This window comes from Rutilus rutilus, assembly GCF_951802725.1.
Source record: "Rutilus rutilus genome assembly, chromosome: 22".
In the NCBI taxonomy this organism is placed as follows: Eukaryota; Metazoa; Chordata; class Actinopteri; order Cypriniformes; family Leuciscidae; genus Rutilus; species Rutilus rutilus.
The window spans coordinates 6,920,524-6,945,797 of record NC_140227.1 but is presented as its reverse complement, the minus strand read 5'-3'; the positions used below and the strand labels follow the sequence as shown (position 1 = coordinate 6,945,797).

Genomic DNA, 25,274 nt, shown 5'->3' with positions numbered 1-25,274 from the left:
AATCTGACAGAAATCATGTTCATGGATGGGCTAATGCGTTCAAATTTTAATGCAACGTTATTGTTGCATGAAGCAGGGCTGGGACATTTTACGTTGATGTTTTAATTAGATCCTTTAGGTAGATACTTTTACTATTTAGCACCAAAACTCTGGAACAGTCTTCCTAACATTGTCTGGGAAGCAGACACACTCTGTCAGTTCAAAGACTAAAAACACATCTCTTTGACCTAGCATACACATAACACATTATAAACTTCTATAATTCAAGGTTGAATAAAATAAAATAGGCTGCATAGTTTAGGTCAGCCGGAACCAGGAACACTTCCCATAAATCCTGATGTACTTGTTACATCATAAGAAGGATGGCGTCTACGCTAATATTAGTCTTTCTGTTTATCCCGAGGTTTACCGCAGATCCAGGCCATATCCAGATCTGATGAAGGACCTGCGCCTGGACTCGACGACAACGCAGTCCTGAAGTGTCAACTAGTCTCTCCCCTGTGAAGGCCTCCTTCCCTTTACCTCTGTACAGATAAAACTTTGTAGAAATAATTCATGGCTACGCGGAAGCGATAAATAATTCTGTATTCTAAATTTTTAAGGCCAGACAAGTAATTTGTTGAGGTCAATTTGTAAAGAAAGACTACACACCTGCACACGTATATATTCAAACACGCATACCTATAGACTAAACACGTAATACGTATGTGCACGCCTTCAGCGTTTTCACAGGTTTCCGTTTTTGAAGTTTGCGCAGAGATAACTTTTTTTTTTTTTTTAACATTTTCATTTTGGAACCTATTTCAAGGTTTGCGTTCTCGAGTCGCCAGGCAGTGTTGCTGAGCGGATGAGCGGGCCGGAGCGCGTTAAGGGTTTCTGTTAGAACGGTGTCGTATTAGAGGCCCCTATGTTAATAACTAATGTTCTTTGCAACAGAAGTGAATCAATCAAACTAACTTTAGCTGGACAATAACTTTATTCTAGAGCTGCTGTAAAGCCAAAACAATCTCTGTTAATTTCCTATTATCTCTGTAAAGCTGCTTTGAAACAATCTATATTGTTAAAAGCGCTTATATGCTGCAGTCGGCTGCTGTCGCTCCTTTTGTTTTGTTGTTTATGTTTATTTTACTATTAAAATTATGATTAAAGTTACGTTAAACTTGAACTTTCTTAGGATTATGTTTGATCACTTAAATTCATATTATTTTCAATCTAATGAAACAGCCGCAAGTACAGGTCACTTTATCTGACAAATTAAAATTGTACGGTAACGCAGTGCTGTTTTTCTAAGTCAAAACAATCATACTAAAAATGCAGTCGAGTGTGTTGAATGTTATGTTTTAATGTTCTTTTGTGCATTGGCTTGGTGGCTGATATTGTTTCACACTGCAGTAAGCTAGATCGACATCAGAATATGATTTAATTAAAGCTGTATGACTTCAGCTGCTAAATGGCATGCAATTCATTTTACAACATTATAGCCCAGTTTCACAGACAGGGCTTAGATTAAGCCAGGATTAGGCCTTAGTTCAATTAGGACATTTAAGTAGCTTTTATAAACATGCCTTAGGAAAAAAAAAACATTACTGGTTTGCTTCTTGAGACAAAACAATGGCACTGAGATATTTTAAGTCAGTGCAAGTTGTTTTCAGTAAAAATAGCTCAATAATGCATTTTAGTCTGGGACTATAGGCTACTGTAGAAAATGCTGTATTACTGTTACTAAAAATAAAGCTTTTTCTGATTATGTTAGCCACTTGAAAAAATAGTGTTGTCTGATTTAATTTTGTGGTACAAATATGTTTGTAAATCAAGAAAACAAGAGATTCAAACAATAAGCCCTAAGGGTTGAGCTATACAACAATTCGTTTTCTGTAGATAAATGTCTCCAAACAGTTGCTCATCTGTCTAATAAAACACATAATATATTAAAGCGTCTTTAGTGTTTCCGTGGTTTCTACGGAAGTAAATGACTAATTTCTTTGGAAATCGAGGGTAACGCGGATATGATGTCATTGTCAGGTGACGCAATGACACGGGGCGTCACACTGATTAAAATAGCTGTTTTCTGTGGATTTAAACATTGTCGGAATCATTTGGGATCATGAAAGTACACAAGTCAACAAAATATATAACATTGTTCTAGTGGTTTTTGGATATTTTAACCCAAAAATCTTTCATATTGTGCCTTTAAAGGAACTTATGTTTGAACAATGCGATCAAAAGGGTAAAAAAAAATAATAAAAAAAATAAAAAAATTCACTGAAGGGGACACATCAAACATCATTCTCAGACTATATAAGAAACCTGTGGTCGGTTGCATTAACGCTAAGACTAGTCTTACAAGTTAGACTTGTAATTAGACATCAGATTGTTTTCTTAAAGACTTTTTAAATGTAGATTAGCCTAATTTGATACCGAAAAGTCGGACTGCCCCTGACTAACTGCGAGTGGGTCATACTAGAACTTAAGACACTGTCTTAACATAATGGCAATGTTTATGCAACCGGCCCTCTATTATCAAAGTGACTATTTATTCATTTCTATTAACATGATATGAATGTGAAAGTAGTTTTCAAAATTCCTGAATCCTACTACTACACACCACCAGAGGATGCTGTTTTGTGAGTGTTATACACTGGCATTTGCTAACAGTGGAAAACTGTATGTGTGGTTTGCTGTGACAAGACAAACACTGTAAAATGAGAATTTTTATTCCTGAGACATTTATTAATCTTAACACTTTCCAGAATTCAAGCCAAAATATGCCCACAATATACCACTACCTCAAAATACCTTTACAAACAAAATTGTACCATATATTGTTATATAAATACTTATAAGAAATATGAAACAACATAACACCATTTTCACATTCTGTAGTTTGCATTTAATAATCTCTACTAAAAGTATAAATATACTGTTTATCAAAACCCAGTGAGGATTGTGACGTGAATCCGTAATACCAATACTGAACTGTAGAGTAAACTGTTATGAAACCTTTGGGGACTGTAGTAAAGATTCAAGTATTTCACACAGACACAGCTGCAATATGGGCAGCACAATCTGGGCATTTTTATAAAGCAGGCACACAGACTTCAAATATAAATAAAACAACCGGCGTAGCACAACACAAACTGGCCGGAGAACCAGAACACACTAAATAATCATAGATTAACAGCCACATTCCACCACAAAACAAAAATCTGATTCTTTATAAACCATCATTTACCTGCTTAAGCTATCAAGAATAGATGTTACTAAAAGCCATTCTTAAGGGGGAAATTATTTACTTCACAGTCTATCACGTAGCAGTGAGTAAAGCAAATGCTAAATCCATTAAAGAAACATTACATTATATAAATAGTTGATTACAATATCATATAAACATCAACAAAAATGACATAATTTATAAGTTAGATAACAGTAATAACATCAAAGTAACTCAAAAAGGTTCCCTTTGTCTCTACATACATCTATGAGTTTGGCATTGTGTGTATGAGGTAATGTAGCTTAAACGTCTGAAAGACATTGAGAAATAATGCTGGTTTAATGACATCAACTCTAAAACAATATTCATACAAATGACAAAGACCTCAATGTTTTTAACAGTCTCAAATTAGCATCATAAAACTAGCATAGTGTTCTTTAATTGGGTGCTACTTTGCCGTGGATGTAATTTTTTTCAAAATAAATAAAAGTACTGATGGATAAAACGTTGGACTGGCATGTTACATTCTCAACATACTCGTATGGCTGTCTTATTTCCCAAAAAATGTTCAGCCAGTTCTGATTTTCAGAAGAAAATGTTCTCTATAAGGTGTGAACTATAACCATATGAGAATTATTACATGGTGGTTTCACTGTTGCGATGCTTGAGAGAGTCATTCTCTTGACAAATCAGCTGATATGGCTTTTCATTCTCCTCAATCACAGAGTTGTTGATTTCTACATCTTGGTTCTGAAGTTCCTGTCGTGACAGATGCTCAACAATCCCAGCACCAAATGAATCTCCCAGCACATTGGTGGTGGTCCTGAGTCGATCCCTGAAAAACCACACCAGATATTTATATTAAACCCTTTTTTACACCTTTTTATATTTCCTGAAAACTGTGAGTGGTGCTTGCTGTGTAAAACTCAACACAATGCTGGAGTATTGCAGGTGTTTGTCACAGTGTTGCTAGGGTGTACCCATGTTATTTTTAGGGTGCTGCAATGCAAGAGCTAAGGTGTTCTGAGTGATTTTCATAATGTTGTTATGCAGTTCCAATAGGGTGTAGTGGGTGATTGCTAAGGCGATGCTAGGTGGTTACTTGCTGTAGTTACTGTATAGTACTTACTGTTACTGCTAAGGTGTTGTGGGTGGTTGCCAAGGTGTTGCTACGTAGTTGCTAGTGTATTTTTGGTGGTTGCCAAGGTGTTGCTAAGGTGTTGTGGTTGGTTGCCAAAGTATTTTATGTAGTTGCTGGTGTGTTGCCAGGGTTTTGTTTTGTAAATGGTAAGGTGTTTTATGTTGTTATGTAGTTTCTAGGGTGTTATGGGTGGTTTCCAAAGTGGTGTTTAGGGTGTTGCTATCCTATGTTATGCTAAGGTATTCTGAATGGTTTTTAGCATGTTGCTAGGGTGTAGGGATAGTTGACAGGATTTTGCTATGTGGGTGATAAGGTGTTCTTAGTGGTATTTGGCATGTTATGTAGTTTTTAAGGTGTTATGGGGGGGTTGCTAGGGTGTTGCTATGCAGATGCTAAAGTGTTTTGATTTTTTTTGGCATGGGTGTTGGAGTGGTTGCTAGGATGTTGCTATGCAAATGTTAAGGGATTCTGAGTGGTTTTTGGCATGATGTTAATTTTTTTTTTTTTTTTTTTTTATTAATACAGTTTAGAATTACAGGGACAATGCACATTAATAAACATTTATTTCAATGTGCCAGTTTAGCCAACTTGGCTAATTTTCAACTGTAGTCCCTGGGCAGGTGTAATGTCAGATAAAATACATTAAAACATTAATACAGTAGAACACATTTCATAAGAACACATAAAGTACATTAAAACAAGGACAGCAAAACATAAAACATAAAACAAGGCAAAGCACGCTTCAGGTGATTTGAAATAGCTACAAAGTATGGGCACACACTTGATTGTTTTTTGCCAAGCCATGTAAAATTTTATAGACAAGACAAGCATCTGTAAATGTGATGAGATTATCCCAGGTCATTAAATTATGTTTTTTTAGGCAGTAACAGAGGTGATAGGTATTTGGCTTCCTATCAAGCACCTTGGAAGCTTGATGGTAAAGTAGCTGTACAGGTTTAAGAGTTGTACTGGAGGCTTCTGCCCAGCTAGTCAGACAGTATGACAGATATGGCATGATCATGGCATTAAAATATATAGTAGCTGCCTTTGTAGTTAGACAATTTCTGATATGACGGAAATTTGACAAGTTGAATTTTACTGTATTTTTTACCATTTTAATTTGTTTTTTAAATGTTAGATTAGAAACAATTATTATACCTAGATATTTTAAATCAGATACTGTTGACAACTGTTCCCCTGCAATATAAATATTGGGTGTGGGATTTTCTGTTGACCTCTTCGTGAAAAACATACAAGCGGTTTTCTTTATATTTAAACGAAGACTGGAATTATTAAGCCATTGCGTGACATCGGCCGTATCTGCCGTGAGATTAAATGCTGCTTGCTGCCTGCTCGGTGCATGTACATAAATGACAGTATCGTCTGCATATATTTGAATCTCAGAACTCATTGCATACAGTGGGAAGATCATTTATGTACTGTATAGGCTAAACAACAGGGGCCCTAAAATTGATCCCTGAGGTACACCAATATCACAACTGATGGCCAAAGACACCTCATCATTTATCTTGACCCTCTGTTCTCTGCCTTCAAAATAGGACTGCATCCATTTAATAATATTGGGGGAGACGTTGAACATTAAGAGCTTTTTGAGTAGTACACCATGATCCACAGTGTCAAAAGCTTTCTTTAAGTCTAAGAATATGGCCCCAACAACTCCCCCTTTATCTAATTTAGATTTCACATTCTTCAGGAAAAAGCAGTTTGCAGTTTCCGTTGAATGGTTGGATCTAAAACTAAACTGCATAGGATGCAATCTGAAACGGCTGTTGTTGAGGTGGCTAGTAAGTTGTTCTACTACATATCTTTCAGTTACCTTTGACACGATAGGTACTATGCTAAACAGTTATACTGTTGCTATGGTGTTGTGGATGGTTGCCAAGATGTTACCTAGGTGGTTTCTAGGGTGATTAAGGGTAGTGCTTCAAGTCAAACAAGTCCACAACTCTATGAATCTCTGGACCTTTAGAGATGTCTTGGGTCCCTTCGTCAATGCAAGTACATAGCATTTTTTAGCCTTTTTTTTTTTGGCAACTGTAAATCATCTAATGCTTAAAAAAAAGTAATATCACACCTCTTCTCAACAAACCGCATGATTTGTGGCATCATTTATGTCCGATGCACAGGAGCCTGACTAGTTATGTGACAAAATTTAATACTTGAATCAGTCGCTGAAGAGAAACATTCAATGTTTTCAATTCAGTGTTAAGTATTATGGAAGCACAATATGAAAGTGGAATGTGTCAATGCTGCTAACACTCCTTCAGATTAGCATTCTGCATTATGTATCAATAACCTTTGAAAGAGTGCTTTCTACTGGAGCCGCATGCTTCAACGTGACATTTGAGAGAGACTCACAGGAACCAGTCCACTGCGATGATCAGTGTAATGTCCTCTGTGGGCAGTCCCACCGATGTCAATACTATCACCATAGTAACCAGCCCAGCCTGAGGGATGCCTGCTGCTCCGATGCTAGCGGCAGTCGCCGTAATACTGAAAGAAACATAAGAGCTTTTTAATTTGGAAAAAGTTGAGATTTTTGGAAAATAGCTCATAGGAGATGTTGTTGGCAAGAAGAAAATTGGCAAAGTACAAATGTTTTGCAAAATGGATGAGAAGAGATAAACACTCCTTCAGTACCTGTACATGCGCTTGCCAAAACTAACCTGATGGTGAGGATCTGGCCAAAGTTCAGGTCCATGTCATTGACCTGTGCGATAAAAATGGCCGCCACTGCCTCATACAGAGCTGTGCCATCCATGTTGATTGTGGCTCCAACTGGTAGCACAAAACGTGTCACTCGTTTGTCCACATGGTTGTTTTCTTCAAGACAACGGAAAGTGATGGGCAGGGTGGCAGAGCTGAGAAAGACAAGAAAATAATAAAACCATAGTAGCATGTGCTGTTAAAACTAAAGGTGGCAATTCAAATCTATTCAGGTGTGTATAGTTATCACAGACTATGATGACAACATTGTAAATTTAGTTCCCTTTCTGTCTGTCACTTTCGACATTGTGTTGAAATACCAACACTAGGGATCTCCCTTGAGAAGTTTATTTCAGAAAAGGCCAATGGAATTGACGTGTGGAATTTGCATGCCAGGCCACGCCAAATAAGGCGGGCCAGCTTGCACATACACTTCAGCTTTGTTCTTCGGCGCCTAAGGCAGTGACTCTTGATACTAAAGAGAAGCAATTTTCATTCACCTCTGCAAGAAACGGTTTCAGCTGGATCATCAGCATAGAACAGCGGACTCTCTCCAGTGTGCACATATAAGTGCAGAGAGCTCCCCTGGGTGCATAAGCGGTGTTCTGAAAGAGGCAATTTCCTTATTAAAAGAGCGAATTCCTCTAAAAGAGCTACACGCGGATCACGTCTTTTTAAATATGCCGTTCCGGCCGTGCTCTTCTGGTTGCGGGGGATTTCTCTTTTCCGTGTCCTTAATGGATGCTTCATGCTCTCACTGCGAGAGCATACTCATTGGGACTTATGACTTATGCGGTCATAAATCTCGTTCTTTAACAAAAAACAGAGATCCTCAGCTGATTCCCGTCTTGGTCCTGAAGGTGATCTGAGGGCTACAATGAGAGAGCTGCTGCCGGGTCAGTCCCCGTGAGCATCTCATGCTCAGTCCCCCTGGTCGAATTTCCAGATGAGTTTGGTGGCTCACCCTCAGGCAAGCTTAATTTCTCATTTGGAGCTCGAGAGGAAGATGTAGTGTCACTCACAGCATCGGAGGGCGGGCTTATGCGTTTCGACGCAGATGACTCTTCGGGCGTGAGGCTGATGCAGAGTTGGCAGCCATGCTTTCCAAGGCAGCCGTGAGCTTAAGACTTAAGTGGTCTCCACTGCCCTGTCCTGAGTGCACGCGGGTGGATGATTGGTTCCACCATGCTCCCCCCCGGTTCCATTTTCCCAGAAGTGCAAGAGGAGATCTCGAAGTCGTGGAAGGCACTTTTCTCTGTCAGAACAAGCTTCACAGGCACCTCCATCCTCACTACCTTCGATGGTGCACGGGTACTAGGACATTCCCCAGGTGGAGCGTGCAATTGCGGTGATTTTATGCCCGCAAAATGCCACCTCCTGGCGGAATTGGCTGAGGCACCGATCCAAGGTATGTAAGTTAACCTCGTCTCTCATGGCGAGGGCTTACAATGCTAATCGCCAGGCCGCCTCTGCCCTGCATGATATGGTCATCCTGCAGGTCTATCAGGCCAAGCACTTAAAGATCTGCACAAGGGTAGTCCTGACCCAGAGGTAATGCAGGAACTGCGTTCGGCCACCGACTATGAATAAGGGGATAAACATAAGTGCAGAGAGTTTCCCTGGGTGCATCAGCGGCATTCTGAAAGAGGCAATTTCTTTAGGTGGATCGCGTTTTTTTTAAAGATGCCGTTCTGGCTGTGCTCTTTCTGGCTCACGTGTCCTTCATGTATGCTTCATGCTCTCACTGCGAGAGCATGCCCATTGGGACGTTGAGGTCGCAAATCTCGTTCTTTTACAAGAAGCAGAGATCCTCAGCTGATTCCCGTCTTGGTCCTGAAGGCGATCTGAGGGCTACAATGAGAGAGCTCCTGCCGGGTCAGTCCCCGCGAGTCTTCATAAGAGGCTGTTTCCAAGCATTGAATGGCCCACTGGATTGTGGATGCCATTCTCTGGGCTTATAAGGCCCAGGATATACGGGAGTGAGGGCACACTCCACCAGGAGTATCGCAACCACATCTGCTCTAGCAAACGGTTCTTCATTAGCAGTCATATGTAGAGCTCCGGGCGGGACTACACCCAACACTATTGCAAGATTTTATAATCTATCATTGGAAACAGTTTTGTCTCGAATCTTAGGTAATAACAGGTAAAACTTTGACAAACTGGTTGGATGTAGTGCTTGCATTAGCACCTCTCCCCTCCCTGAGGTGATAACGTGCACTTTTTAGGTCCAGTCTGAGTTTCCCTTAAATGGTAAACCCTGAACCCATTTTTAGATGAGCCCTTGTAATCTGGCTAGTGCACCATATGTAGTTGTTGCCTAATGGTGACCCTATACGATGTATTCTTTCACTGTTCAATTTCCCCTTCGGTGAATCCAGTGTCTTCCCCTGGGCGGAGCTAGCTCTGTCACCAGTCGCTGTAAAGCAGGTAGTCTCTCCATCGTCAGGTGGAGCTCACCACAGAGACTCTTCCCTATGTAGTACTCCCCACTGGTGAGTCTATAGGATGTATTTTCCACATACTAACCTACTAGCCCAACTAAAATTATATTGTATATATTATCAAATTTTATACAAATATGGCTCATCTTGCACTATACAAAAAATGCTATCTATAATCTATAGAAAATCCTAAATACTACCTACATCTGATTACCAATAGATATAGCAAATATTTTATTTACACAGGTGGTTACCTGGATGAGGTGCCTAGAGCGGTGATCAGAGCCTGTAGAAGCCCAGCAATAAAAGTGAAAGGGTTCTTCTTGGTCACCACAAAGAAGAGCAGAGGCAGAACGAACAGGCCGTGGATGAGTAGCCCGACAATGACAGATACCGTGTACATCCCTAATTGTCCGCCAACCTGAGCAAGGTCTTTCATCTCTACAATCTTCCCTGCAATCAGGAAGAGGATACCCACCGGAGCGTACCTGCTCAACAGAGGTCAGATGTGACAGACATTTTACAGCAAAAATAGTAGCTTCTGCATACATGCATCAATAAATAGAGCCTTTAAATCCAAGCTGGTGTGATGAAATTTAAATCCAAATTATATTAAAGATTTCCATTTCTATATTAAAATAATTCCTCCTACTCCAGCCTATGACAAATACTTTATCTGAAAGCCGATTTCCACCACAGTTGAGTAAAAAATATGAATCTATAAGTCATAATAAAAAAGTAATCTGTAAGCCATAATAAAGTGTCTCAAAATTATGACTAAGCATCTTATTACATTGAGAAGAAATTTCTCATAATAATGATTACGTTAATAATAATGAGATCCTTTCTCAGTATGAAATGACACTTCATATGAACCTTCAAAATAAACATTATTATCAGTTAATATGTCATCATAATATTTAGAAAAAATCTCATAATGACATATAAATTATAGCATATAAATAATATATAAATAAAATTAGACATTATCATAATAATAACTTGTGTGTAATAATGAGAAGAGAGATTGTTTAATTTACAGAATCATATTTCTTAGTCAACTGTGGCAGAAAAAGAAAAAGTGGAAAAAAAGGAAATATATATATATATATATACCAAGTTCTTAGAAAGTTTAATTCAGGTGTCAGGTTTTAAAAAAAACTTTATACCATTTTAAGTTCCTTGAATATACAGTAGTGGTCAAAAGTGATGTCCGGCCTTGGAAAATTGACATCTTCACTCTTATTCAAATCTTACTACAAATGTGTTAAAGATTTTGTAAGCATATTGCATAGTTGTGCTTGGAGTCAATTGTTTAATTCGTGATAAAGCAATGAAACATGCCAAATTATGCGGACATACTTTTTGGCAGGCTGTCATAAAAAGGATTAATGAACACATTCAAAAACAAGAGAGAACCAAAGAAGAAATATTAATAACTAAATATGTAGTCAATGTATGCTTTGTATTCCTGACAAATAATTTTGTCAGAGAAATACCTTAACCATGGTTAGTGTTTAGTTCTTCCCTCATATTTAAAACATAAAAATATGAAATAATTTCCTCATATTTTGATAGTTTCATCAAACTTGTAGATACATTCAAAACAAATATAACCTCGGAACATCACATTTGGCCACAACTGTGTGTCAGTGTACACATCTTAATCATTATCTGCAAGCAAAATATATTTTTCAAGTTGAAAAAAAATTTGTTTTTACAAATATTATGAATTATCAGTTCATACCACATTACATTTTACAACCTGAACACACCTTGCCATGCCACAAAAGGGTAAAATGATCTGATAATTTAAAAGACATATTGAAATTGACACACAGTCATGAGGGTCTGCAGGGGTCCTCTCTTTTCTGCTTGTTGATTGGGCCACATCACTTTGTTGGTCACACCACATGACTTTAATTCGGTGTAAACGGTTTTCAAATATTAATAAGCAGTTTTTTTTTAATTATAATAAATGATTATACCAAATTACCTAATAAGGTTTTTTTTTTTTTTTTTTTTTGAATTTCATTCTTTTTCTTCATTATGATATTAAGATAGTTGTGAAGTAATACTGAAATTTTTATTTATGGTCCCCAAAAAATTCTAAAATAAACCATTGAAGAGGTGTATTCCAGTCATTATATCTATGAATTGCATTTTTAATGTAAAAAAAAAACAACAACAACATTTGATAGCATCATGTCATTGAATCTTAAATGACTAACTGTCTGTTGTCAGGGCCATCATAATTTATATAGGTTATCAGAACATCATAATTGGAAACTAACCAGATAATGATGGCCACCAAGCGCATTATGGCTTCGTTCAGGCAGTCAAAGAAATCCCGGAGAGCCTGGCCCTGCTGTTTCATGTTTCCAATCACTAATCCGAAGCACATGGAGAAGACCACCAACCCCAAGGCATTCACCCCATTTGAGGAACCTGAGACAGGAACCACCTCTTCCACCGTCTCCTGGATGGTCTGCAGGATTGTGCTGAAGTTGGATACTTGGCTGAGATCTGTAGAGTTGATGCTGTCTGTCGCATTGACCATGATGGTGACATTTTTTGTGAGCACCGTTTTCTTGTATAGTGTTTTGTACTGCAAGAAAAATGGGTGATTAGTAATATCTGTTACATGTAACAAATGAGTAGAGGCACTTTAATGTTATGGAAATGCATTAGGAGAGGATTTACAAACCTGTTTAAAGCAGGCTTCAACTAAATTTGGTGGAAACATATTTCTGTAGAAACAACAAGAAAAAATCTGATCCCATAACATCTAATAAATAAACAAGGATTTCAAATGTCAAACGAAACTTTCTCCCAACCTTATGAGGTCCAGAAACGCATCAGTGGCCTGCACTGGCTCAATGCTGCCACTAGAGGCCACTGGCCTATCCCTGCTGCCTTTACCCGGTCTGATAATAATCACCATGACAATACCGATGAAAACTGCTATAAACGTAGTCACCATGTAGTACAAAATGGCCCGGATTCCCATCTTCCCAGAAGCCTTGCTGTCCAAAGAGGAAATTCCTGCACGAAAACATGAAGAACCAAGACACAAAGGATCTGTGCTTGAGCATTTCTATTGAAATTACAATAAAACACCAATGTTTCTGCTCAAGAACTGGTCAATGTTAATTTTTAAATTAATTAAATATATATATAATTAGAGATATATATAGCTGTCATATACACTAACCATAAAAATAAAAAAAAAGAAGTCTCTTATGCTCTCCAAGGCTATATTTATTTAATCAAAAATACCAACAGCATTTATTTGAAATAGAAATCATCAGTAACATTATAATTGTCTTTACTGTCACTTTTGATCAAGTGTTAATTTCTTTTTTTTCCTTTTTTCTTTTTGACCTCAAACTTTTGAACAGCAGTCCATATTATATATTTTTAAACATTTGAAGATGTAGCCTATTTATTAACAATAGTTAATGTGTTATTAATGAACATAAATAAACAATGAACCTAAATTAATAAATGCTTTAAAATTGTTGTTCATTGATAGTTCATGACACCTAATGCAATAACTAATGTAAAGGAATTGAAAGTTGTCGTGAATTGTCTGCAAAGATTGAAGTGATGTGTTTTGCAGGTGCACCTGTGACAAGGCTGGAGACGATGAGGGGTAGAACAAGCATTTGAAGCATCCTCATCAGCAGCTCTCCAGGGAAAGAGAAATACTTCACCTCCCTGATGGACAGGTTATGAGGTCTCAGGGCAAAACCCAGCATCACCCCTACATACAGAAAGAAATTTAAAATGAAACGTCTGTTAACCCTTTCATACTTTACACTTACCTCCCTTTTCCCTTTTACCTAAAGCCACAGCAGCCACTGTGAAGATTACAAACGCGTTCCTTCGCAGGAATGTCTTTACGCTGTCTCGTGTGATGCACCCCATCTTTCGCCTACTTCCTGACATCTGCTTCTGTAATACTCGGCACAGACGGTGGAGCCCCTCCTCAGCACGCTGTGGCTTCTCAGAATCTTCACTCAGAAACAGGCTGGTGCTGTTTGGAGGCTTCTCATTCATAATCAGCTCTAATACATGGTCCAAGAGTGTTTCATGGGAAACTGTGGCAGAACATTGAGGAGAATTATATCATGGATAAAATTAATTTTTTGTGACTTGCAATGTTTCATGACTTATAGTTCACCATTTCTCAAAGAGTGTCTGTTCCCTGATTGCAGGAACGAGACGTTTTGGCAATCTGATGACACTAGGGGTCGCACTTGGGAGCCCCAAACAGTTAAATTTGCATGCCACTCCCCAAGACATATGGGTATAAAAGGAGGTGGCTTGTATCCATTTATTCAGGTGTGTGCAGAGGAGCCGAGATAGTGTCACGGCCATTTAAGCAGTAGTTCAGTGTTGTGGCAGGAGGGACAAAACGTCTCATTCCCTCCATCAGGGAACGAAGGTTAAAATAGAAACCAAGATGTTCCCTAACTGTCAGTCACTTCAACGTTGTGTCGATGTGATGACACTAGGGGTCCCTATAAGAAACGGCACAACTAGCTGAACTGTGTTATGAGGTTTGGCGGTGCATATGCAGGCAGGCTGCTGTGTACTACCTAATATCAGGTGCATCAGGCCACGTCGTAACTTTTCTATGCAGGAAAAAGGGCACTGCAGAGACCATATCCTGCCTGAAGGGAGGTTTACATGTAGAGAATACATACCAATAGGAAATACCACATGTGGAAAGAAGTCTCTATGGTGGGTTCTGCCTGGCAAGGGAGAAACTCCACACCCATAGCAACTAGTGACAGCACGAGGCTCAATGGAAGACACAGAGTTTATCAACAGGGAAACCGAACAGTGGAAAATACAACATATGGGATTACCAACAAGGAATCAGTGCATATGGAGCACCCAATTGAAGTACAAGGGCTCACCTAAAAGGGGGCATATCGCAAGTAATGGGCTTGGCGGCGAACTCCTCTGCCGAAATCAGCTACAGATGAGTACTGGAGAATAGGAGGGCTTCCAGGGTTCGCCAGACACAGGGAACTCTCATGGACAAAAAGCCCAAGTTATCACTTCAAGGAGGAGAAAATCGCTGTATGCAAGCAATACACACTGCCAGTAGAATTGTCAGCCCTAAGCAATTCTCTGGAGACATCACACGTGACAGCCTGGCAGTCTGTGTCAGCTCCAGAATGGGTGATTCGCACCATAATGAAGGGCTACAGACTTCAGTTTGCCAGAAAACCTCCACGTTTCAGCAGAGTTATCTTTTATCAGATAGAAGAGAGCTCCGCTCACATTCTGAAAGAAGAGATCTGTTCTGGTCGAGCAGAAAGGGGCGGTGCGAGTGGTACCTCCACATCAATGTCATCAGGGTTTTTACTCCCATTATTTCCTGATTCCAAAGAAGGGCGGTTCGCTTCGTCCTATTCTGGATCTCAGAGTGTTGAACAAACATTTGAGGAAATACAATTTGAGAATGTTAACCCACAGCGTTCTCTCTCGTGCAGTAAAACAGAACGATTGGTTCACATCGATCGATCTGAAAGATGCTTTTTTCCACATAAGCATTATCCTCCTCACAGGAAGTTTCTTCGTTACGCCTTCCAAGGCATATGTTACGAGTTCACAGTGCTTCCATTTGGGCTCGCACTCAGTCCAAGAGTGTTTTGTCTGTGTGCAGAGGCAGGGTTAGCGCCACTGAGATTAGCAGGGCTCAAAATCCTGACATACTTAGACGATTGGCTGATTATAGTCGTTTTGAGAGCCCGTGTGCTCGCTCACATCACAGCGCTCGGCTTCAGAGTAAATGTGAGCAAAAGCAATTTCACTCCCGCTCAAAAAGTTATTTTTTCTGGTTCTGGAGCTGATTTCAGTTACAATGCGCGCGTGTCTCTCACAAGAGCACATTCTCTCCGTAATGAATTGCCTCTCACAATTCAGAGAAGGAGTGAGAGTACATTATTGCGCATGTCTCAGGCTACAGGGTCTTATGGCTGCGGCTATACATGTCCTGCCTTTGGGGCTTCTGAGAATGAGGGTGTTCATGAAGTGGGTTTTATCTCTTCATCTCAGCCCTTTACGCGATCTCCGCCGCTCTGTAACAGTGTGCACAGCAGCGCTGCGCCACTGGAGGAATGTAGAGTTTTACGCACATGGGACCCCTCTCGGGGCAATTATGCTGCGGAAAGTGGTAACGACAGACGCGTCCTTAACAGCCACGAAAGAGGGCAGAACAGTGAATGGTGTGTGTCCAAGCACACTTCACTCAGCCCATATAAATCATTTAGATTTCATCACTGTGTGGAAGGCTCTGAATCATTTTCTGCCTCGCTTGCAACTTGCTCTCGTTCACAGGCTGTTAGTATGGAGAAGGCGGCACTTTCTGACATTACGGGCGACCCATGTCCCGGGTATACTAAACGGGGTGCAGACCTCTTGTCAAGGGGAAACCCTCTCTACGGGGACTGGCACCTCCATCCTCAGATAGTGGGTCTACTATGGAGGAGGTTCGGTCAGGCAACCGTAGATCTCTTCGCCTCGCGCGAAAACACCCATTGTCCTATGTTCTTCTCGCTACGGGACAAGGATTCCCTCCTCGGCATGGACGCACTGGCCCATCTGTGGCCCAACGTGCTGCTCTATGCATTTCCTCCCCTTTGCCTCATAACGTCAACTCTGGCCAGGGTGAGAGAACATTGGGGCTCCCTCCACGTGTTGTCGCCACCATTCAGTGTGCCAGAGCCTCTTCTACACTGTCCCTATAAGATTGTAAGTGGCGTGTGTTCGAAGAGTGGTGTGAAGGGCAATGGTTAACATCACATTAGTGCACTGCTCAATCACTGATATTTTATGCTTTTTGCAGGATCTTATGGATGGTGGAAGATCCTTTTCTACTATTAAGGTCTATTTAGCGGCTATCGCTGCATGTCATGTGGGGTCATCCCCTTAGTCGTAGATTTATGAAGGGCGCGCGCCGCTCTTTTCCAGTCAGCAAAAGAGCAGTTCCTGAGTGGGACCTCTCCATGGTGCTAGGAGGCATTGTCTCAACAGCTGTTTGAGCCCCAGGGAAATATTTCCCTTAAGCTTCTGTCTTTCAAGACAGCTCTGCTCCTGGCCTTGGCATCAGCCAAACGTGTCAGTGATTTGCATGCACTCTCTGTTCATTTCTTGTGCACTAAATTCTCTTTCAGTGGAGATAAGTTTTTCTCAGGCCCAACCCGGTCTTTATGCCAAAATGCTTCCCGACATTCACGTGTGAGGTGATTGAGTTTTCCGCTTTTCACCCACCTCCTTTCTCCTCCACAGAGGATCAGAGGTTGAACGCTCTGTGTCCTGTACGTGCCCTGCGGGTTTACTTAGACAGGACCAGCTTGTTTAGAAAAAACGACCAGCTTTTCATCTAGTGGGCCCTCCCACACTCAGGGAACCCCATTTCCAAGCAACACCTCTCTCATTGGCTTGTGGAAGCTATATCTTTGGCATATGAATCTAAGGGAGTGCAGCCTCAAAGCACACTCCACTAGGGGTATGGCTGCGTCTTGGGCTCTGTTTAAGGGAGTTTCCTTGCATGACATATGTGCCGCTGCAAACTGGGCCTCTCCCCATACATTTGTCAGATACTACCGGCTCGATGTCACCAGAACCCCGGTAGCGCATTCTGTCCTGGGTGTGGGCTCTTCGTAGCCTTGTGCTCTTATGCCCTCTCTTTAAGCCTGGGCTGCATAGCTGACATCACTAACCCTAAAATTTCATGAATGCATGTTACCACATGTTATTCTTTGTTGCCAGTGTGGCATCCTCACTTTGTGTGGTTTGCTATTTTGTGACGTGTCATGCACCACCTTTCCAGGTGACCGTCCTCTGGCTTTCAGGGCCTCATTGTAGTGTATTGGGCAATCTGGGAGTTGTCCATATCTCCCATAGGTGGAACTCGAGATAATGAAAGAGAACAATAGGTTACTATTCGTAACCCCGGTTCTCTGAAACACAGAGTGGAGAGATCCACCAAGCTTGCCCCACTTGCTGCACGAAAAGCGAATATGCAAGTGTTTTATACAATTGGTAAGGGGCAGGTCCCTTACCTGTCATTGAACACGTGCTTCTGTCTGTCATGCCAGACTTGGTGCAATTGGATGCTTCAGCAGAGGTCAGGTGTGAATGCCCTTCCCATAGGTGGATCTCTCCACTCAATGTTTCAGAGAACCGGGGTTAGAACAGTAACCTATTGGCTTTCATTGAAATCCCAGATGGCCAGCACTTGTCAAGGCCTTGCTTGACAGCAGAAGAACCGGGACAATGAGCAAGTGAAGTGACTTCCTGTCTAAAAAAAGAAAGTCGTGACCGGGGAGCTCTCTGCACTTAACAGTGCATTCGGAAGAGAGATCACTGTAATGCGCCATGTACACCAGCAGATTAAGGTTTCCTTCTTTTTGCAGAGGTGAATAGAATGAGCGATTGTACCTGCAACCACTCTGCTCCGAAAGAACAAACCTGAATGAATGGATGCAAGCCACCTCCTTTTATACCCATAAGTCCGGGGCAGTGGCATGCAAATTCCGCTCGTCAATTCTCATTGGCCTTTCCTGAAGTATCAGAGGTGTTTGGAGCTCCCAAGTGCGACCCCTAGTGTCATCACATCAACACGACATTTAAGTGACTGACAGACAGGGAAATTAAACCATGATGTAATATTCATGTAACCAACATGTAAGCTACTCTACATCTTGAATTGATTAATTGGCGAAATATGAATCTGCAATTACAAGGTATGAACTTATAATAATGATGCGTTACATTTATATAGCGCTTTTCTAGGTACTCAAAGCGCTTTACATAGAAGGGAGAATCTCCTTAACCACCACCAATGTGCAGCATCCATTCTGATGATGCGACGGCAGCCATATTGCGCCAGAACGCCCACCACACACCAGCTTATTGGTGGAGAGGAGACAGAGTGATAAAGCCAATCAGTATATATATATATATGGGGATGATTAGGAGGCCATGATGGACAGAGGCCAACGGGCAAATTTGGCCAGGATGCCGGGGTTAAACCTAGGGTGGCCATACGTCCGGATTTTGGCCGGACCGTTCGGATTTTAAACTCCCTGTCCGGCGCAACCTCAAGCCATCATGGCCAAAGTCTGACACTCATTTGTCCTCCTTTTTGGAGTTGTGCTAAATCGGCCTAAAAAAAACGCTCTAGAATCTTTATTGGGATGCAGCAGCATAGCGTCTAATGCCGTAAGATCTCTGGTCAAACAAATGATTGGCTGAAAGCGATGTCAAATAAATATCTGATATATCATCGGTTAAAAACATAAACAAGCCTCCACGACGTGGAGTCCATGTGCTGGCTACGTCATATTATAACGTTAACATGCCGAAACGTCAGACCTCATTTAATCCGGAATGGACAAAAGAGCACGAATTTGGCCATGATGACCCTAGAGGTGCTGTTGTCGCCTGACCTGCTGCAGAGGGTGAACTTCTTTGTTAAGAACTGAAATGTGTATTTATTTATTTTTCGCATTCATTATTTGTTTATTTATGTATTTCTGTTATTTCCAGAAGTCCAGAAATGGTATGTTTTCAGGCACTGTGCCAGATTATTTGTTTATTTATGTATTTCTTTTATTTCCAGAAGTCCAGAAATGTTATGTTTTCAGGCACTGTGCACTTTGCAAGACAGGTTCATCTCAGTGGTCAGTTTTTGAAACAGACATCACAATGTCTTGAATAAATACAAATACTGTGAACAAACACTTTTTTTGGCTCTTCTGTTACACATAGCCTAGCTCTACATCAAGATATATATCGTAGATCAAATTGTCTGACAATGAATAGAGTAGGCTATTTCAGAATCACTGTATTATGATACCATCGATATGATACAATACAAAATTGTATTGTAGTTGCGAGTACGCCAGAGTCCTGTGCAATTATTCTTGCCTCACTAAATGCCGCAAAGTGTCCTCCTTTTTGGTGTTATGAAAATGGCCACCCTAGTTAAACCCCTACTCTTTTTTCCAAAGGACATCCTGGGATTTTTAATGACCACAGAGAGTCAGGACCTCGGTTTAATGTCTCATCCGAAGGACTTACAGTATTTTAGCTACCAAACGTGAAGATTTGACGTTTTTTGGCCTCTTTTCCAAACAACAAAAGCTTATAGTGACCATAGCTGTTAAGCACTTACTTTTTTTACTATTATGCTCACTTATAGGTTCATATTTTTGTTTATGGAGTCTACTAGAGTAGGTTTATATAATTTAATGTTAAAAAAAATGTTTTCATCCTTTGTATGAACGCTCTGTTTTATGTTTAAAGGATAGAGGGAACTTCCCATACTTACCATAGTATGTAAATACTACTGTAACTACGTAAATAATTTTTGTCAGTTTTGCCATATCAGTTTGAGCCCGAGTCCGATTATGACAGTCAAGAAGAACAAACTGATCGACCTGAATCGACCTTTAATTTTTTAATTATACCTCTCTTACATTTCAGATGTGATGTTATAACTGTGACATTTCTCCGTTAACACACTGACCTGGCATCAAACTGTAAAAAAAACTATATTACACACTAAAGGAAAGGTAAAATACATATTTTTTAAAGCATAGGTCCCCTTTAAACCTATATCACAAGACATGTCACAAGACATGTGACAATATTGGTTATGGTGAGACTTACAATGGAACCGAATGGGGACAATTTTTAAGGACTTTTAAGGAAGGACGCCAATTTGGCCTCTTTTTCCTAGCTATGATCGCATCCATATTCTCCTCTGCTTCCTCCTTGTTTTCAGCGCACATAAAAACCACAGTTGCCAAAGTGGGATTGAGCTTGCCCTATTTTACCACTAACGCATGCTGATGCCATTTTATTCTTCTTTACTAACTTGCGTCGTAGCCTACGATTCAATAGGTGTCATCATCATACAGTCTACATGTCGTACCCAAGTTTATTAGATCCATGTCGTGCAGTGTAATTTGTAATAATCTTATAGGATTGCCAAAATTACAGTCTGTAGCAGGCATTAGATTTGTATACGCATCTTGGTGTTTCCATCCAGCGATTTTTAAGCAATATCCCAAAAAATGCACACAAAAATAGGTAGAATGAAACATAGTGTCACGTTTTGTCTCGGTTTGAGTTGGATCTTTAATTGGTTTTTCATTGTATTATTGTTTCCTGTTCTGTCTCCTTCATTTGCATTTGTTACTATGGCCATTCACTGTTTGATTAATGTGATCCACCTGACCTGTTTCTCTTTTCTTCGATTTGTTAACGTTGGTATATATTGAGCACGTTTTCTGTTAGTCTTGGTTCTGATTTTGTCTATGTAAGGTGGTTGTTTTGTTAGTGGTTTTGAGAATTCTGTGACGCTTGAGTATTTGATTATTTTGAGTTTGTTAATAAATGAAAGACTGCTGAGATAAGACCCTGCTCTCTTGCTGCAACCAGCCATGACACATAGCTAATGTGACTTTGTCTCTTGCAATTTTATGTCTTGTAGTTGCCTCTGTTTTTGTCACAACTGCCTTTTTTAATGTTTTACTCTGAGGCAGAAACACGTTTCAATATTTTGGACATGGTGTTAAAAATTGGAAAACCTTTACAGCAATCCTGTCAGGAATATAGCAAAGTTATGTGAAACTACTCATAAATTGTAATTCTGTTATTGTTTACTCACCTTTATGTTATTCCAAACTCATATGGTAATTTCTTTTTTCAGTGTAACACAGTATGGGATGTTTATAAGAATGTCCATGTTGCTCTTTTACAAACAATGCATGGATATTGTGGCTGTCAAGCTCAACAACAACAAAAAAAGTATAATAAAAGTGATCTACTGTATATGACTTGTGTTTTAGGCTATATTCCAAGACTTCTAATTCTGAAAATTCTTTTTGTTCCAAGGGGAAAATAAATAATGTGGGTTTGAAACATGAGTAAACAATGAAAGAATTTTCATTTTGGCAGTGCATTATTGCTTTAAAACTCTGACCCTTGTCTTTCTAGAAAAATATCCTGGACTGGCTAACAAAAAAAGAAAAGAAAAAAGAAAAAGAAAAAAGAAATCAAGCATCAAGATCATACAGACATCTGACACAAATCACTGCTTGTCTGATGTCAAAAGACGTTTGAAAAATAAAAATACACCTCATAGCACACCAAGAAGAAAAACTTTAGAAGAAGACCAATTTTAATTTTTTTTTGTAAATTGATTTAGTAAGACTGCTTAGTAAGTAAACAATCACCCAGCAATTCCACTTCAATTAAGAATATTTTCCTAACTAATCTACAGTATAAAACCTTGAGACGGGTTTACTCACCACTCATGGTTGCTCTGCAGTGGGTTAGTGCTGGAGATACTGGACTGAAGTGGCCACAGGTAAAGCTCAACTTGTGCCAAACACACATGAAACAGTTTATAATGGCCTGACTCTCTCACCCTCCTGGTGACCCCATACTGAGAGACACTAGAGGTACACAACATACCTTTTGGCCTGATCTGGGGCCAGTTTTTACTCCATTGATCCCTACTTGGTGGTCTGATCACTGATCTTAAATCAGCATAAAAATTCACATCAACAAATACCCCAGGTGAGCACTACAAAGCTGACCCACACCATAATCTTGCTCCCGTCCTTTCCACCGTCCAATAGTAAACTAAAAGATCAGCACCTGATCACACCAGAACACCACGCACTCAGGAGAAAACAGAGAACTGATGTTGTAGGCTATTTGTGAACTTAACATGCTAGGTTTTTTTATATATATATATAAAAAAATAATACTAATAAAAAAAGGAAGAAAGAAAGATATTATCTGATGCCTCATCCTAGCTCAGCTAAATAAATTTTGCTTTTTAATACAACACGACTTACCATTTCTCTGTAGCTCTTCTGTTCTCCTGGGCGCGTTGTGGTAGCGTCGCGTGCAGCTGAAGCTGGAGACTCACAATTCTGCCCTCACAACTGTCTAAAGAAGTGGAAACGGCTGAGATTTTTGCGTGGGAAGAGAAGTTACGATTTTCCCTGTGAGGACAAAAAAAAAAAACCCACTGCCCGATAGCGCGAAGAATCAACACGTTAATAAAGTCTCATTGGGGGAGGCGTTTACTAAGTGTATGCAGCGACAACACCCACTGTGCGTTACTGATAGATTCGTGTAATGACTGTGACTGTTCAATATCAGTGAAACTTTGTCATCTAATAGTATCTAAAGGTGCGAAATATAGTCTTCATTAAATGATAAATAAAGTTGTATTTTAAATGACAATGTTTTGTTGCACTGTAGTAGCCTACATGAGAAAGAGACAAATATTCAGCGTATCTCATTACCATGACAACGTGATTGCTCGCACTTTTTCAGGTCCAGCCTTCAGATCTGTGTGTGTGTGACCTTCTGCTCCGATCTACCCACTCACCACCTACACAGCGTCTTAGGTCTGTTGTACTGTATAAACTCATCTCGCTCTTTTCCTTGCTTTCCCCAAGGAACCTATAAGGAATCTACCATTTCATACAGCACACGCATTAATATGGGTTATATTAACTTTATTATTGTATTTTTGCGTCCATACTTTCATAATAAATTATGTTGTGATATGGAACAGAGTAACAGTTGTCCAATGTCGGATATAAGGTATTTTGTTTCAATTCTGTAAAAAATTATTTGTGTACAGAATACACATTTTTAGGAGCTAAGCACAAACTAAATACACCATGGAAATATAGGACAGTCTCAATTTATACCATATAGGCCTACAGTACACTGAAAAAAATACAAAAAAATGTTTCATGGTGAAGAATTTGTGCTAATAATTCCCACAAAGTAGGCTATTTTTAACTTTAGTCACCATATTTGGTTGAATGTGTAATTTATTTGCCAAAGAAAATAATTTTCAAACAATTGGAGCAAGCTTCTTTTTTCTTTCTTTTTTCAGATTGAACAGAAAATATTTTTAAGATGTCATCTTTTGAAATTATTCTGTACTCTACAAAATAGTTTGTTCAATGAACTTAAATTAATGACATAATTCCCACGCAATTAGTCTGTCCATCCAACAAGACTAAAAAAGGTTAATTTAAAACAAATAATGTTTTGTTGAACCCACTTAAGATTTAAGTTCCTGTGTTAGGGAATAACTATGCTTGTTAGCATGTTATAAAGACAAATATGTTCATTATTATTATTATTATTATTATACAGGTATGTAACATATGGGATAAGCAAGGAAGAAGAAACTAGTCTCAGTACTGGTATGAGCAAAGTTATTGCTAATTGAGTGAAGAAAGCAACACAGATCATGGTTGTGTCATGGTCATGTCTGTCCTCAATTCATTGTCTTGTGTTAAAGCTGCACTGTGTAATTTTTTAAGTTGATTCTTAGCAAAAAACACTTTTTTCTTTCAAAATGATATGTGCTCATTAATGTGTAATTACTTCTACCAACTAATCAAGTATTCTCGTAAGCGTAGAATCTGCCATTTAGAATACATATGAGCGAGTCACTCGAATGGCGGCAGCCATGTTGCGCCTCCATCTTGAAAATACATTAGCCAAAGAGGGACATACCTGGAAATTCAAGCTTCGCCTTTCGCGGTTTTACATTCAGTGGCACTGTGACGAATGCGAGGGGGAGATTACTCACGACTGCCGGCAGATTTAAATTAATACGGCCACCGTAGGAGTTAAAACGCCCTCGGAATGGGAGGGGCTAGAAAGTAATATTCAGTAGGTAGTCATAAACAATTTCACCGGTAGATGGGAGAAAATCCTACACAGTATAGCTTTAACATTTATAGTGTACGATTGTGTTCGTGTTTCTTAAAAATAGAGTGGTGCAGGTATGACATCACTTCCCAAAGTCAATGGGATTTTGATTAAATGTCTGAAATAAGTGGTGAACACAAGCTCAAGACACTTTCACATTCTATGAAATATAATACATCAGCATTACCCCATCCTTGATTTTTTTTAGCTGTTATGTTTCTTGAAAAAGGCGGTTGCTAACAAGTGGCTAAATGGGACTACAGCGGCTGTCGAGGAGATTAAACGTCACCTGAACAGGTAAGCTCAGTCTGCTTTTACAGCCTATCTATGATTAGAATTGTGCTCTCATAAAGTTGTCGGAATCTTAGTGATGGTGAAGTTGACGTCTTGATGTAGCTCATTTATAGCCTACCTTTAGCTTTTTACTTCTGGTGACTGCATTTAGGCTTCAAAATTTATAAAGTTGTGTTCATCTGTGAAAATGATCTTGATGGACAAAACGTGTAAGTATCTTAAACTTTTGTTGATCACACAGCTTGTTTTTTGCGATAATCCAAAAGCCTATGGGAAAATCCTATTGGGTTTGGGTCGAGGGAACCAGTGTGATGCTAACTCCCTATTGGCTAACAAAGTGATGTCATACCTGCACCACTCTATATCCTCATTCATTCCGCGTCACGCATTTTTCATTGGATCTTATATTCAAGTAACCCCGTGACATAACACAAGACCAAAATACTGGAATATAACGGCAAATATTTAAACATGGATATCCCCACAGTCCATCTCCTCCTGCTGGAGATCGTTCCCTTGAGGATCACATGAGGGACTTTCTCGATCTGGTGTGCCTCACTCACTATCCCAACCACTCGCTTTGTGTTTTCTACCGCACCAAAGGCAAACCTGCCCGTGGATGGTCCTCGAAGGAGCTTCACCGAATATGAGTGGGTGCTGGTTCAAA

General features: G+C 39.8%; 1 protein-coding gene across 1 annotated transcript; it reads right to left on the bottom strand.

Annotated features, from left to right (window-relative positions):
• Window positions 1–3,759: 3,759 nt before the first annotated feature.
• On the bottom strand, window positions 3,760–21,934 carry slc1a6 (solute carrier family 1 member 6). Its single transcript, XM_084395558.1, has 10 exons — window positions 21,868–21,934; window positions 13,369–13,626; window positions 13,152–13,289; window positions 12,361–12,568; window positions 12,231–12,273; window positions 11,818–12,131; window positions 9,778–10,011; window positions 7,040–7,234; window positions 6,732–6,866; window positions 3,760–4,046 (listed from the first exon to the last, which is right to left on the bottom strand). Exons 1-10 carry the CDS (start codon window positions 21,872–21,874, stop codon window positions 3,848–3,850), a joined length of 1,731 nt encoding a protein of 576 aa, XP_084251684.1. The 5' UTR covers window positions 21,875–21,934; the 3' UTR covers window positions 3,760–3,847.
• Window positions 21,935–25,274: the final 3,340 nt, after the last annotated feature.

Coding starts and splice junctions, on each gene's coding strand:
- slc1a6 (XM_084395558.1), bottom strand. Junction 13,290..13,368: donor AGTGGCTGCTGTGGCTTTAG/GTAAAAGGGAAA, acceptor TTCTGTATGTAG/GGGTGATGCTGGGTTTTGCC. Junction 7,235..9,777: donor GCTCTAGGCACCTCATCCAG/GTAACCACCTGT, acceptor TGTCTTTCTCAG/CTCTGCCACCCTGCCCATCA.